This window comes from Notamacropus eugenii, chromosome 1 (assembly GCF_028372415.1).
Source record: "Notamacropus eugenii isolate mMacEug1 chromosome 1, mMacEug1.pri_v2, whole genome shotgun sequence".
NCBI lineage: Eukaryota > Metazoa > Chordata > Mammalia > Diprotodontia > Macropodidae > Notamacropus > Notamacropus eugenii.
The window spans coordinates 528,845,227-528,861,558 of record NC_092872.1 but is presented as its reverse complement, the minus strand read 5'-3'; the positions used below and the strand labels follow the sequence as shown (position 1 = coordinate 528,861,558).

The window sequence follows — 16,332 nt, the reverse complement described above, 5'->3', positions numbered from 1 at the left end:
ATCTAGACAACACGTGCTTTGCACTGGCCCACATGAAGCTTTCTTACCAAATTATTATGGTCTGCCATGACATGATATTTCATCCCTGCCAAAGACCGAAGTTGCTTCCCACAGTGGTGACAGGTATACATCTCCTGAAGGATTAAAGAGTCTCTCAGTGCCGTTAAGTAAACAAAAGTTAGCAAGAATGATCAACAGAGAACCAGAAGGACACGTAAGGCCACATAATTTGCTTAAACTTGTATGTAAGCCATCCCTCCAAATTACTCATATATGTGTCCACATGTATTTGCTATGAAAGATAAGCTCCTTGAGGGCAAGTGTTTTTGTACTTCCAGTGTTTCACACTTGGCTTGGTCCATAGCAGGTGCTTAACAAACATTTGCTAAGTTAATCTGAACTGCCTATTTAGAGCCAGAGGCCTGGAAACATAAATGCAATCATTTCACATGCCCATTCTCACCTGCCTGCAGTTTCCCATGTGCTTCTTTAGACCCTCTACTGTCTTTCTCACCACTGCCCGACAGGTTGGACAAGACACTCTGCCTTTATCCAGGATCTCCAGATACCACTGCTCCTCCACACTGCCTACAGAGGAAAAAAGAAAAGCATTTTACATACTGATGAAAAAAAAGAGCATGTCCACATAACTAGAGAAAGGCATTCTCTGAGGATTACCTTACCTGTGAGGACACCTGTGTGTCCTCACAGGGTTGTGAACATTAGGAGGTATGTCCTCAACATCCCCAGGGAATGAATAGTCACTTCAGTTACATATCTTTGGGAAGCCAACATTAGAGAGTACAATGAGCACTAAGGGGAAAAGATTTGGTTCCAAAAGAAACAACACACTTATCAAACATTCTAGGAACAGAGTAACTTCAAAGCTTCAGAGACTCATTTTTTTCACCAATGTTGTGTGCCCCTTCCCCACTGATACTTCTACACTTTCATCAGCTGCTGAAGCAAAACACTAACCATCTGGTGGCCAACCTTTTGGTGGTAACACTTTCCAAATTTAGGTCAGCTGATCTTCAGAGAACTGTCCACCATTGCACCCATACTCAAAGCTCTTCCAGAGCTCTGCCAGAGCTTGCACTTCTCTGCCACAGCCTCTGAGAGTACTGGGTGACCTCCATACCAAGGCAAGACACTACAGGTCTTTAGTGGAGAAGTGCCAGTTCAACTACCACAAAAGTGAGTAACTTCCAATACTCAGCCTCACTACAATGATATTGGGAAGGATGAGACCTTTACGAAACATATAATGTATAACAGTGTTGCCGAGACCATTGGTCCTGCTTCTGGACTAACCCCACAGAGATCCAATCCCTTTGGAGATGGACCCCAGCAACCACTTCTGCAGGTACCTGCCTTCTTTGTAGCTATGGCTGCTAAAGACCTGGAAAAGAAAGTTCTTCCCAACAAATTCCTTGGCATTATTAAATAGTTAAAAATTAAAAACGTAACATTTTTTCAGTGAAAATGAATTGAAGAATATGCATTACCAACTTCATTGTGGCTATGATCTAAGGATCACAGGATCATTCTATCTGTATGCCTAGCACTCAGCACAATGCTTCACATATAGTAAATGCTTAATAAATGCTCATTCATTCATTTACTTGGACTACCAAAAGCTTCCAGTGACGTACATACCCGCTGGATAACTTGGTGGATCCTTCCGGATATAACGGCTCTGGGTTCTGGGGCTGTGCTGAGCTCGAAGTCGCTGTTTCTTTCCTATTTGCAAGAAACAGTTGAAACCCAAAACATCAGTTTTGCTGGCCTCTAAGTCTAACACCAAAAACCTTTTATCCTTCTACAAAGCTGACTCCCTTTCATGTCATGGAAGAACCCAGAGATATAGTAAGGCTGTCCAAAGGTCTTTTCCAGTTCCTTAGAATGGAAGAGATTCAAAGAGCTAGAAAGTTAGACAAAGACAAGTATTTGAAAACTATTACCTAAGCCTACTTCTTTTTATCTCTGGAGGACTCAAACCTAGCCAACCCTGTGAAGGAAAGTAAGTATTGTTTCTTTTACCTGAAAGCTTTTGCTTCTTCTGAGGAAATTCTTCATAATCTTCATCTTCTTCCCCACTAGTCTTCCTCTTCCCTTTGCCTGGCACTCCACTTGTAACTAAGGAAAGAACAGATAGCATCTCAGCTTGAAGCTGAACGTCTAGGTCTGCTACCAAGACATCCATTATGTTTTCATGTAGTCAACACAAAATCCAAGGGAAAGGTCCTCAAAAACCAGAAGCCTCACAAGGATATTTATGTACATTTCTAGGTAAATGTATCTGTATATTATATGAAGACCCACTGTGTCCCTCTCTTCCCTCCACTCACATCTGAGAAAAGAACAGAGGTTAGAAAACGCTACACAGGCATAGCTGTAAGCCAACATAAAGAATAGCTTGTTAGACCATAAATTAGGAACTAACAGAAATGATACTAGTTAAATCTAATCACTGAAGCACCAGGGAGGATCAGGAATTGCTGGGTAGAAAGTTTTATTATTACCATGGTACCCTGAAGTCATAACCTGGTACCAGAAACTTTCTGATTAGAGCTGACATATCCAAAATAAAAGTTGTGTAGGCAGGAAAAACAAAGTGTTATCAATCTAGGATGACACAGAGCCCTATAATTTTGTTATCCTAAGAAACATAGTTTAGCATTTTTTATTTTTATAGGAATTTGCATTTATTAACTAGAGAGCCAACTCCCTATCCTAGAGGAAGAAATATCCCTGCAAGGTGTACAGGATTCATACCTTCACTTTGTGGATGAGAAGCTGCTTTGATCCCTCTCATTTCCAACCAATAAGTCGGCTTTCGGATACGACCACCACTCACCAAATTTTGGGAAGAGGAAGAAAATGCTTCATTTTGGGAGTCATGGTCAGGTGAAGTGCCCTGGAAGCTGCTATCCCCTGTGGCACAATGGGTCCAGCTAGTGACACAATACAAAGAAAGGTACATGCCAAAGAGCAATGTTTCTACTTTTTTTGTTTATAATGACAAAAAAAAAAGACAATGAAAGTGTGCCTAAAGCAAAATGCTATGAAGTCAGAGCATCAAGGCACATGTTTCAATGTCATCAAATAAACCTTAAGACAAAATTAATGACAGATTTAATGATATACATTTACAGTTGGGATACAAGATAGGGGAAAATGGGAAGTAACTGATGTCAATGACTATAATTATTATTACTTACAAAATTCAAACCAAGAATTTCTGGGATTAGGTAAAGGTCATCGAAACTGGGTAGAATAGAAAGCTACTGTTAAGTTCAATCTAAGGATCTCTGGATTCAGGATCCAAGACGAGTAAGGAGAAAAGTGAAGAGCAGCCACAAGTGACAGAACAGTGAGAAGGCAATTTATAGCTCTTAGCCTCAATTCTCCTTAGATCCTGAGCTTTAAGTTGTCCAATTGTATTATCACACTCAGAAGCATGTGTGATCTCATTATGGGTACCTTCCTCCCATTATGCTGAATGTAATGTATCCATTTCTTCTCATCTTGCGCAAGACTGTCTATGTCCTCCCATAAATCCTCCTCAGTAGCCTAGACAGTGCTTAGAGCCTTTTACTAGATTTCCTACACTGTTGAAATGCCACCAAAGCACACAGAACGTCCATCAGTTAGTTATCTCTTTTCTCCCTACATGACCAACCAACTCTTCTTCTGGTCATAGATCTCTGATGACAGTCTTTTTAACAATGCTTTACCTGAGCAATTCTACATTGGTTTACATGCACATTGGTTTACATGTGTTCCGGTGTCCTTCCATCTTTTCTATCTGCTCTATGGTTCTTACTCTCATTAATCTTCAATCTCTCCCAGTCCACTGGCTATTTCCCTATTGTGTATAGTCTATGTGGAAAGGATGTTTGCCTACACACACAAACCTATGTCTCCTTCAGAAACTGATCCAACCATTCCTGCTAACTACTATACTGGTATTTTTGCCTTTTGTGGTTATACTCCTTGAGTATATGATCAATACACTATCTATAATCAATACCTCCACTTCCTTTTCTCTCAAGTCTCTGCCTAACAATCTACAATCTGACTTCTGACCTCATCATTCAAATAAAATGATTCTCTACAAAGTTACCAATGACTTTTTAATCACTAAATTGAGCTTTCAGTTCTTATCCTTCTTGACCTCTGTAGCCTTGGACACTGTCAACCTCTTCTCTCCAGGTTTTCATGACACTGCTCTGACATTCTACTGGATCTTCATCCAGGCCACATTTGCTAATCACAGTTTTCTCCCAAGGCTCTGTCCTGTGTCCTCTTCTCCCTCTACACTATTTCACTTAGAGATCTCATCAGCTTGCATGGATTGATTTCTACGAAGATGATTCTAAGATCTAGCTGTCCAGACCTAACCCCTCTCAACCTTCAATCTCACATCTCCAATTGCATATTGGACATTTCAACCTGTATAACTCTTAGCCATTTCAAACTCAACATGTCTTAAACTGAACTCATTATTTCTTCCCCAAACCCTCCCTTCTTCCAATTATTGTGAAGGGTAGCACCATCCTTAGTCTCACAAATGACACCTCACTCTCTTTCACCACAGCCGATCAATTGCCAAATCATGTCATTTCTACCTTCATAACATCTCCTATTTCATCCTCTAACACTGCCCCCACCCTAGTGCAGGCCCTTATCATCTAATACTTGGATTGCTCCAACAACCTACTATCCGAATTCACTGCCTCAAAACTCCCCTCACTCCAATCAATCTTCCACTCAAGCACAATTCTGACCAGGTCACTCTTCCGAGGACCCATTTGATCCACTCCAGCAGCTCCCTATCTTCTCCAGTATCAAATATAAAATACTGTTTGGCTTTTAAAGCTGTCCATAATCCAGCCTCTTCTTTCTACCTTTACAGTCTTATTACACCTCCCCCACACCTTCCACATATTCAGGGATCCAGTGACACTGGCCTCTTTGATGTTCCTCTCATATATTTTAACTCTGGTCATTTTCAATGGTTGTCCCCCATACCTGAAACTCTCTCCTACATCATCTCTACCTCCTGGCTTCCTTGGCTTCTTTCATAGTCCTACCTTCTACAGGAAGCCTTTCTCAATCCTCCTTACTGTCAGTGCCTTCCCTCTGAGATAATCTCCAACTTACCCTGTATATATCCTGTTTTATACAGCTGTCTGCAAGTTGTCTCCTCCATTAGACTATGAGATCCTTGACAACAGGGTCTATTTTTTGCCTTTCTTTGTATCCTCAACACTTAGCATAGTGCCTGGCACAGTTGGTGCTTAATGAATGCTAGTTGACTAACACCTATCATGTACTTCTCCATCACTCTTTGAGTGATCTGCAAATTTAGTTCCTCAGAGACAGATGTTCCATTGCTCACAGCTATATGGCACCATCAAAAAAAAAATATATAGATGTTAAATATATGATCCCTTGTTTCCCAGAAGAGCTTAGTGTCATTAAAAGCACTATATTATTTTCCACAGACAACCCAGCTTACTCTCCTGGTTAAACTCTGGGCCCAGTTCATGAACAACTCACATGCAGTGCCTATCTAAGACATATGTTCCATGGGCCATCTATACAACTACATATCATAATCTGAGCGAATAGCAATCATACTTAGTCCACTTGGCTTTTCCTGTGTGAGCAGTTAGGGTGAACTCTGCTGAGTCCTAATTCAGGAGGTTCTATGTTCAATTTCACCAACAGAAACACTTAAAGGACATTGATAGGGAGTTCCTCTTCAATTTGAACTAGACACTGGACATTTGCGTGATAGTAAATGTGTCTCATTTTTATGCAACATTTGATACTAATAATCAGAGGGTCAAAGAAAGTTATCTCCATTGTTACTGCTTTTAAGGAATCTTAACATCTGCATGAGAGATCCCTTTTCAGAGAAGAGACATTAAGGGGCAATTTGCTGTAATAAGTCAAATGCTTTTTAATAGTCACCAAATGATAGACACAGTTGGATCTTGCTCTTTTCAATCAGTTGTGGGACTGAAGATGTGGTTTTCTATAAATAATCTGTAAAAATCATCCTGTTTCCTTCTCGTACTTCCATCAAGGATGCCCTTGATGAGTTCGCAGATTATTCTCAAGAAAGATTCTACAGAGATGAAAAAAAAGACATGAGCCAGTAGTTACTGACATTTTCTCAGTCTTTTTTTTGGATAACATTAAAAGTCCTTGATTTTTTTCCAACCATTTGGCATACTCCTCTCTTTCATATATCTTGAAAATCCATTCTGCAAAGCCTTCAGAATTTTGTAACCTCCAACATGGATTTCCTCTGCGCAGACATGGCCTAATTGAGTTGTTTTTTCCCCTCTGTTTGCTTTAGATCGATTTTTACTTCCTCCTGAATCCAATCAGGGAGTGTGATATCGGAATTTAAATGTGGCAGCTCCATCACTGAGGGCAAAAGGAGTTTATTACAGAAATCTTGACAGATCTTTTCCATTTTTCATCTGTCAACTTCCTCCTGAGGTCATCTTTAAATGTCCTGGGAATTGCCAAATTTTATGTAAACTTGTTTTTCCCTTCATTGCTTCTTCCTTTTATGAAGTGATGCTATTCATAATCTTCTATCGTTTTCCTCCATAAGATTTTCAAAAGAACTTATGTTTTAACTGGTATTGTCCTTGGCTTTCATATCTCTCCACTTGGCAAGGGGGACTGAATACTTCATAGCTGAGACAGTAAGTGGTAAGTTCTTTTGGTTTCCTTGTGTCGAATGATTTGTAACAGTTAAGCTTCCTTAGGAAAGAGTAAAGGTATGTGTCAATTTCTTTACTTTTATTCATTTCCCATTTTTTGGCACCAACAGTTTGTCAGGTTGAAGGTGCCTTAATTGTACGCCATATTTTCTCTTACTCTTCTAAACTGTTATTGATTCTTATATTTGTTTTAACAAACTTATGGTCTTATTCAAAGACAGCTAATTCTGAAATGTCCTCCATATCAGCAACTAGCAGTTTTCTATCTGTTAAAATAAAAACAATTATTTCTATGATATTTGGTATTTTTCATATTGAGCATTTTCTGACTCCCTTTTAAAAGTCTTCATGATATGCCAATGAAGCTTCTATATAGTCTACAAGCCTTTGTTTTCTCATTTCTTATTCCTTAACCCTGTTTTCCAATGTATTTTCCCCCATCCCTCCCATGCCCATCTTTTTCATTTATGCCTCTTATGTAAAACCTTTTTTTATTCCTCCATTCACCTTCAGTTATTAGGACAAGTTCCCTCTTCAAATTACTTCGTATTTACTTATCTGTATATGTGTAATAATCTCCCCAATGAAAAACAAACTCTTGGAAAGGAAGGAGTATTTCAGTTTTGTCTTTCTAATCTCCAGTACCTAGTTGGGCTTTACTGTTTGTTGAATTAAAGTCACTGTCTATTGAAGGATATGTTGTCTGAGCAGCTAGATGTTGTTATGGATACAGAGCTGGTCATGAAATTCAAATCCTGCCTCAGGCACTTACTAGCTTCATGACTTTGAGCTGGTCACTTAACCTGTTTGCCTTAGTTTCCTCAACTGTAAAACAGGGATGATAATAATCATATCTACTTCCCAAGGTGGTTGTGAGGATTAAATGTTTGTAAAACATTTAGCACAGTGCCAACCATATAATAGGTGCTGCATAAATGCTATTATTAATATTAATTTGAAAGATCTTATTAAATTCTCCATAGAACTGCTTTGCCTCCTTATCCTCAACACAATATTGCAGCACCATAACAGTGTAATTATCTTCACAATGGTTTTTTGCAAATACTTATTTTGAACACTACTAGACAAGAAGACCAAGAACCCTATGAAATGATGTTTCTTTCTTGGTCCTTCTGGACACTGATTTAAAAAAAAAAATACATCAAGTCCTTTGTCTATCCAAGGAGAACCTGTGACTCATTCTTCCATTCAGTTGTAACTTTCAGTATCTTCTGATTTTACGTATAGTGAGAATGTCAAGAATAATACAATTCACTTTCGCTAGTAGTCATGTCTACTTGGGCACTGAGGACCTCACATGATGTGATTCTTAGCCTCCTGTGCCCTTTTTTCCGCTAATCTGTCACTATCACTGGAAAAGGAGAACAAGTCCATAGGACTAAATGATATTTTACTATTTAATAGTTTGTTGCATGGGTTGCCATGATAAAAAAAATTTATCACCAAGGCCAATCTAATGCCCAGTCCTTGGAAAACAAAACACCTATTGCTCAGACTGTCTTTCAAGCCCTCCCAGGTTGGCAGAATCTGACAAAGCTTATACTCCACTATAGGTTCCTATAGTGAACCCAAGCCCATATGCTATGATGAGGAAGTAAAATAGGAATTTGTGGACAACTCTCACAACAGAAAGAAAAACACTATCACAGTCGAAACCAAACTAACTCTAGGACTCAAGTATCTATCCTGTCTCTGACCCCCAAAACTAAAGCCAGGAATATACATGTAGGTTAATAAATATTCAGGTCCTGGATATCCCCTGACAAGAAGGGAGATGCAAGTATCTTGATTCCTTAAAGTTACTGATCCAGTGATCTTAAGGTCTCAGAAAAACTTCCTATTTGACCTAGATCCACTCTACTTCCTTCTACCTGCTTAAAAATGGCTAGAATCACAATGAATATTCCTCCTCTCCTCTGTGCTAATCCCCTCCACCTGCACAAAATTCCAGGGTTTCTGACTTAGTAGGTATGATTTAAGGGACAGTTCCAATTCAAAATTCTCCTTCCCACCTGGCCTGAAATTCCACCAACTAAGAAATTAATGTGGGGACCCTTGTGTTTAAAAATATTTTTACTGTCAACTTAGTAACCTAACCATCACTAAAAAAAAAATCAATACACAAAATAAGCAACAAAATCTTACATAATATCCTTAGTATTTAAGAAGGTAGAGTCAAGTGAATAAACAACAAATATGATAAAAATGCTTTTTGTTCCGCCTCCTTCCAGGTGTGTCTGACCCTCTGGCTTTGTAGCAGTTAATTTGTTTTCATTAGCAAAACTCCCTGGGAAGGCTAAGGGAGAAGCTATCAGTTATTTACCTTTTGACATAACTAAGATTCACTGAGGGAATACAACAGAAGATACTGGATTTCTGTGGAGTAGGTAGGCGGATGAGAGAGTTTAGGAAAGCAAATGAGAGCAACAGGAGATAGTAAAGTGGCAAGAATACAGAGAGGTAATAAAATACCAAAGACAAACTTTGCCCTTCAAAATTTTATCAAGGGTTCTTTGCTCTTTCCCTTCTCCTCTCCCACAGATCAAGATGTCTTTTCCCTTTTGTTAATTTTCTGAAGCCACACTCTTGCCTCTTTGCCTGCCTACAGCTTAGCATCAACTACGCCCAGTGTAGTTACATGATATGACATGATCATTTTTCCCTCCATTTACATTCTATCTATCTTTCTATCAATCCTTCAAAGACTAGTTCAAATACTAACATTGTGAAGTCTTCCTGTCTTCCCTAAATCACCCCAGTTATACTTGAACATGTGAACTTCATATTGCTTTTAAGAAAGAGACAAAACTACCACTCTTTTTGGTTATTAGTTCTTTGGGAGTGGGTAACAAATCTAATTTACCTTTGTATCTCCCTGCCCCCATACCTAGTAGATGCAACACACACAGTAAGGGGTTTAATAGCTGGTCAAATAAAGCACTAAACCTTCTCCAGAAATCAGATCAACCACCGAGTAAACATGTTGCAAGAGAAAGAATACTGACCATCAGGAGATCTGTGTCACAGTCTCAGCTCTACCAGTTTAATTTGGGACAAGTTATTTAATGCCCCTGACTCTTTAATTTCTTCCTAAGTACCTAATATTCCTAAATACCTAAGCACCTAAGGGTGCTAGACTTAAAGGTCAATCAGGCCCCTTTCAACTCCTATGATTTTATACTAATAATAACAACATTTGGGGCAGCTAGGTAACACTGTGGATAGTCCTGGAGTCAAAAAGATTTACCTTCCTGAGTTCAAACTTACTAGCAGTGTGACCCTGGGCAGATCGCTTAACCCTTTTTGCTGCAATTCCTCATCTGTAAAATGAACTGGAGAAGGAAATGGCAAACTACTCCCATATCTTTGCCAAGAAAACCCCGAAAGGGGTCACAAAGAGTCAGAAATGACTGAAAAATGACAAAACAGCAACAAACAATAACATTTACACCTATACCTAGCCCGTGAGGTAGTGTAATTGTTATAGTCCCATCTCACATACAGAAACTGTGGGCCAAAGAGGTTAAACAACTTGAGACTATTCATGGGAGCTGGATGGAAACCAAGACTCCCTAAAAGGTCAACTCTAGAAAGTTTTATACTACACCACAGTGGCTTGCACTTACCAATTCAGATGCCATCTATCAGTCTTTCCTTCCTCATCTTAAGCAAAATTCATATCTTTCTATTCATACCTTCTAATCAAAGCAACCTTCTAGGAATTCCCCTCTGTTCTTTGCACACAATTCAAAGAAGGCAATCAGGTAGCCTAATGGATAGTGCTGGCCACCTTAAACACTCCTTAACTGAGCCTGGGAAAGTCACTTAACCTCCCACTGCCTCAGTTTCCTTATCTCTAAAATGGGGATAGTAGCTATAGACCTCACCTTAAAGGGATGTAGTGACTGTAAATAAGATAAAATAACATATGTACAGCTCTTAGCAATAAATAATTTGTTATTATGATAAAAAAGTGAATAAAATGTCCATACAGTTTTAACACAAAGATCCCACTGATAGGCATATACTCCAAGGATGTAAAAGATTGGGGGTTAGGTGAAAGGCCTCATATATGCACCAAGCAGCAATTTCTGTGGTAGAAAGAACTGGAAACAGTGTAGATGTCCACTGGTTGGGAAATAGCTAAACAAATTATTGTATAGGAATGAAATGGAATATTGCTGCACTGTAAGAAACCATAAATATAAAAATACAAAGAAGCATGAGAAGACATATGAACTAAAGCAAAATAAAGTTGAAACAGGAAAAATATATACAACAACAAAAAAATCAGTTAAATATCAATTATAATGATCATTCCTGTCTTTTGATGATGGCTTGGTGCAAAAGTGCTCCTTGACTTGTGGGGGGGGGAGGGGAGAGAATAGTCATAAAAAAAATTATGATCCAAAGAAGAGATATGAGAATTCATTTGCCCTTCTTTACAGAGGTGGAAGACTTGGGATGTAGAACACTGTATATACTGCTGACCTTGGTTGACAGGTCAGTTAGTTTTGCTGAAGCATTTTTCTTCTTCTTTTTTTCAATAAAGGATGGCTCTCAGGAGGGATATATATGGAAATGAAGATGACTAGAGGATATTTATCATTTTTAATAATAAAAAATAGCACAAGTTCAACAACAAAAAACCTTAAAGCACTAAATAAATGTTAGTTATCGAAATTAAAACCTTTCTTCCCACTTGCAAAGATGCCTTACATTTTCCCTCAAAATTCCACTATCTTCATGAAATTCTGTTCCCCATACTTTGTTCTGCATATTTTTAGACCTCTGAAGCAAAAAGGCTATGTTTTTTTTGGAGAAGACCAACCAGGAAAGTTGAACCCAATCACCTGTTCCCAACTCTCTTCCATTTATATTATATTAACTTTATGAGCCTTGGGCTGCTCTGCTCATATCAATAGACCCCCTACGTTCAACAACTGAAGAAGACTCTGGGTCTCTAAAAATTGAGGAGGTCAATCTTATCTATCACCTTCTAAGTAAGAAACAGATATGAAAGCAGAATTGCTTAAAAAAAAAAAAAGAGTACCAAAAGCAGAGTATGAAACTATTTCCAATTTATATAAGGCTAAGAGACAGGAAAACGAAGAACTGAAAAGATAGGAAGTATAGCTACGAATTGGTATATTCAAGCTTTATCCTGCATCTTCTCCTTTTCTCTCTACACAAGAAATTCTCAATCTTTGTGGACCCTCTTTAACAGTATGGTGAAGCTAGCGTATCCCTTCTCAGAATGTTTTAAAATATAGAGAATACGTAGGATTACAAAAGAAGTCAACAATATTGATATAAAGATGTAATTTTTTTCACCTTCCAACCTCAAACACCTCTGAAATCCATCCACAAGACACCTTCTTTGCCTATGGATCTCAGGTTAAGAACTCCTGTTCTATATCCTCTCAGGGACCTCATCAGCTCCCTTGGTTTCAACTATCAATTCTGGGTAATTTGTTCCATAATCTATTTACCTAGACATGATCTCTCTCCTCAACTATAGACCCGCTTCTCCAATTGCCAATATTATCTCCTTTTGGACTTTCCATGGACATCTCAAACTCAACAAGTCTAAAATAGAACACATCTTTTCTTTCAAACCTACTAAATCTCCTAACATTCCTATTACTGTTGACCACCATCATTTGGTGGCACAATTTAAGAAAAAAAAAAAACTGATTCCCCAATTGATAAATGGTCAAAGGATATGAACAGGCAATTTTCAGAGGAAGAGGTTAAGGCTATCTATAATCATATGAAAAAATGCTCTAAATCACTATTGGTTAGAGAGATGCAAATCAAAACAACTCTGAGGTACCACATCACACCTATAAGATTGGCAAACATGACAGAACAAGAAAATGATAAATGCTGGAGAGGATGTGGGAAAGTTGGAACACTAATTCATTGTTGGTGGAGCTGCGAGCGCATCCAACCATTCTGGAGAGCAATTTGGAACTATGCCCAAAGGGCTACAAAAATGTGCATACCCTTTGACCCAGCAATATCGCTACTAGGACTATATCCCCAAGAGATCATAAAAATGGGAAAGGGTCCCACATGTACAAAAATATTTATAGCAGCACTCTATGTAGTTGCCAAAAACTGGAACTCAAGGGGATGTCCATCAATTGGGGAATGGCTGAATAAATTATGGTATATGAATGTAATGGAGTACTACTGTGCCATAAGAAATGATGAACAAGAAGACTTCAGAGAGGCCTGGAAGGACTTATATGACCTGATGCTGAGTGAAAGGAGCAGAACCAGGAGAACTTTATGCACAGCAACAACCACAGTGTGTGAGAGTTTTTTCTGGTAGACTTAGATTTTTGTAATAACACAAGAACTTCTGAAAAAAAAAAAAAAATCCCAATGGTGGACCTCAAGGCAAAATGCCTTTCACACTCAGAGAGAGAAATATGGAAGTCACTCACATAATGTAGCAGATCATGTTTGTGTATGTGTATCTGTTTGTGTATCATGTTCTGATTTGTTATACGGATTCTTTCATTTATCTTAGTCTGACTACATAGCATGACTATAGTGAAAATATACTCAATAGGAAAGTATATGTAGAATCTATACAGAATTGTATGCAGTCATGGGGAGGGAGGGAGGTAGTGGGGGGTGGGTGGGGAGGGATAAAATCGCAATTGTATGGCAGTGATTGTTAAACATTAAAAAAATAAAAAAATTAATAAAAAAAAAAAAAAAGAAATTAGTGAAAATAAAGATGTAAATAAAGATTCAAAAAAAAAAAAAAAAACTGAAAGAGAATGTGTAGAAAGACAAGAGATAGGTCTAAGACAATCCTGAGATACACCTATACACGGGGAGCTGGTCATGGATGATAATCTAGAAAAATGGAGACACTTTTGGACATAAATAAAGAACAGCACCAACATTTTTCTAATAACAGGTTCACAACCTAGGAATCATTCTTGATTCTTTACTTTCCCTCATCCCACAGTATTAAGTCTTAATGATTCAACATCTTTTACATTAGTATCTCTCTCTACTGTTACTGTAACTAGCATCTCACCACTTGTGCCTAGATCAGGAATGGGAAACTTGGGGCCTTGAGGCCACAGGTGGCCCTCTAGTGCAGCCCTTCAACTGAATCCAAACTTCACAGAAAAAAAGATCCCCTTAATAAAAGGATTTGTTCTGTAAAACTTAGACTCAGTCAAAAGGTCACACCCAAGGACCTAAAGGCCACATGTAGTGAGGTTCCCACTCCTGGCCAAGACTATAGTAACAGCTTAACTGGTCTCCCTGCTTAAAGGCTCTCAATTCTCTAACCCATCCTCCACACAGCTACTAAATGGATATTATTAAAACACCGTATCTGACCATGTCACCCCCTTGTTCAAAAAGCTTTAATGGCTCCTAATCCCACATGCCTGGAGTGCTCTCCTTCTTGGAAGGCTTAGCTTCCTTAACAGGCCTTTCCTGATTTCCCCAGTTGTTAGTACCACAACTCTACAAATCACGTGTCCCCTGTATTTACTTATCTGTAAATATAATGTTCTCCCCTGGTAGAATGGAAGCTCCTTGAGATGGGGTGAGCTCACTTTCTAATTTATGTCCTCAGCACCTAGAACAGGACCTGGCACACAGCAGGAACTTAATGCTTATAGATTCATGATGAAACAAGACAACTTAAGAGACTAAGTAAACAGATCTGGAAAGAAATTCTAAAATTATGAATTGTTCTGGTTTTTTCTCAGATCTCATCCTTCTTGAGTCCTTTGCATATGTCAATGTTCACCATTCTCTTTATGATGCTCAGGTCTCCCTGGATTTTAAAGAAGCATCTCCATTTTTCTAGATCATCATCTATGATCAGTCCCTGAGGTGTACCTCAGGACTGTCTTAGGTCCTTCTCTCTTCTTTCTATACATTCTCTTTCAGTTTTTTTCCTGAAATGATTTATTAAAAACCCTACGTTGAACATTAACACAAAAGTACAAATAATTGAACTTGCTTAGTAACTACTTACACAGACTAGTAGATTTCAATGCATAACACCATTCCAAGCCTCCATTAGAATTTTTTGTCTGTTCTTGGTCATTTTTTTTAAAATTTGCTTTTCCTGACACATACACTCCAATTTTTCTAGTCTGCTTTTTTTCACTTTGCATTATAGAAATTCCTCCTACTTTCTTTTTATTCTTCATAATGTCTTACTTGCATTAAAGATTCCATTGCACTAACTTGCCATTATTACTAACCATTCTTTTATTAGATACTTCAATTGCTTCCATTTTTCTTTTGTAATTATATACAAAGCTACTGTGAAAATACTTGAATGGGACACTTTTTTGTTTTTTAAAACACTTTCGAGTATAGTTCAACAGTGATTTGCCAGGTCAAAGCGCATTATTATTTTTTATAACTTCTACTACATACTGTCAGATTGCTCTCCAAAAAAGATTCAAGAAGTTTGCACTTTCACCAGCAATGTAGCAATGTACCAGTTTTCCCCAACTCCACCAGGGCTGAGTTTTGTAGTTTTTAATTACTTTTGCCAATCTATTATTATTATTCTGTATTTCCTACAGAGTTTTGCAGAGTTCTCATAAAAAACACTAAGCAATGTCTCCAACTGCCTATTAGCCATCTCTGCCTATATGTACCATAGACATTTCAAATTCAACATGCCCTAAATGAAACTCTTATCTTTCCATTCAAATCCCTCTTCCTAAATTCCTATTTCTGTGGCAAACCCTACTATCCTTCTAGTCCTCCAGTTCTAAATTTCATGATCATTCTCTAGTTTCACCTTAACTTTCATATCCAATCAGTTACCAAATCTTGTCAACTCTAATTTCACTTTTCTCATAACTGCTCCTCTTCTACACTTGCCTCCCTCCCCAGTTCAGTCCTTTATTGCCTCTTGCCTACACTATTACAAAAGCCTAACTGGTCTCCTTGCACTTAGCCCCACTTCAAATCCTCCTTCACATAACAGATGAATAGACAGTCCTGAAGCTAAGTCTGACCAGGCCATTTCTCTACTCAAGAAGCTTTGGTGGATCCCTGTTTACTCTAGAAGAAAACATAAACACTTTGGCATCTAAAAATCCTTTTGCTCCAGGCTATCTTTCTAGACTGATTTCAAGTTACTTCCTCACATACTCTATGTTCCGGACAATTTGCTGCTTCTCAAATTCAACATTCTATCTCCTAACTTGGTACCTTTGTACAAGCAACTCCTCATGCTTGAAATGCTCTCTCTACTGTCCACCTCTTCTAACCTCTAGTGTCCTTCAAGGCCCAATTCAGGTAACACCTCCTACATGAGACTTAGTTCTGTCCCCTGGTGCCAGGCAGAAGACTAATTCCTCTTCCACATAATAGACATAATACTTGAAGTTAGCTAGTATGTGCCCTTGCCCCTGCCAAGTCTTTTCTAAGCTAAACATTCTTACTTTCTTCAGTTATCATACTCTATGATCTTGAAGCTCATCCCTGTTTTGGTTACTCTCCTTTGGACAGTCTCCAGTGCATCTCTGAACATGTTTCCTCCAGGAGA

At 38.4% G+C, this 16,332-nt stretch overlaps 1 protein-coding gene across 3 annotated transcripts in view; it reads right to left on the bottom strand.

Moving 5' to 3' along the window:
• The window catches only part of ZNF512 (zinc finger protein 512), a 30,382-nt gene that overhangs the window by 11,886 nt on the left and 2,164 nt on the right, over positions 1-16,332 (bottom strand). For 2 of the 3 annotated variants that reach the window (XM_072634057.1, XM_072634056.1), the window contains 5 exons: positions 2,779-2,957; positions 2,044-2,139; positions 1,660-1,743; positions 464-588; positions 48-134 (listed from right to left, as the gene is read on the bottom strand). In XM_072634057.1, coding sequence (XP_072490158.1) covers positions 48-134; positions 464-588; positions 1,660-1,743; positions 2,044-2,139; positions 2,779-2,957 — 571 coding nt within the window. The remainder of the gene's footprint in view (positions 1-47; positions 135-463; positions 589-1,659; positions 1,744-2,043; positions 2,140-2,778; positions 2,958-16,332) is intronic. The other variant, XM_072634058.1, reaches the window with a different exon arrangement.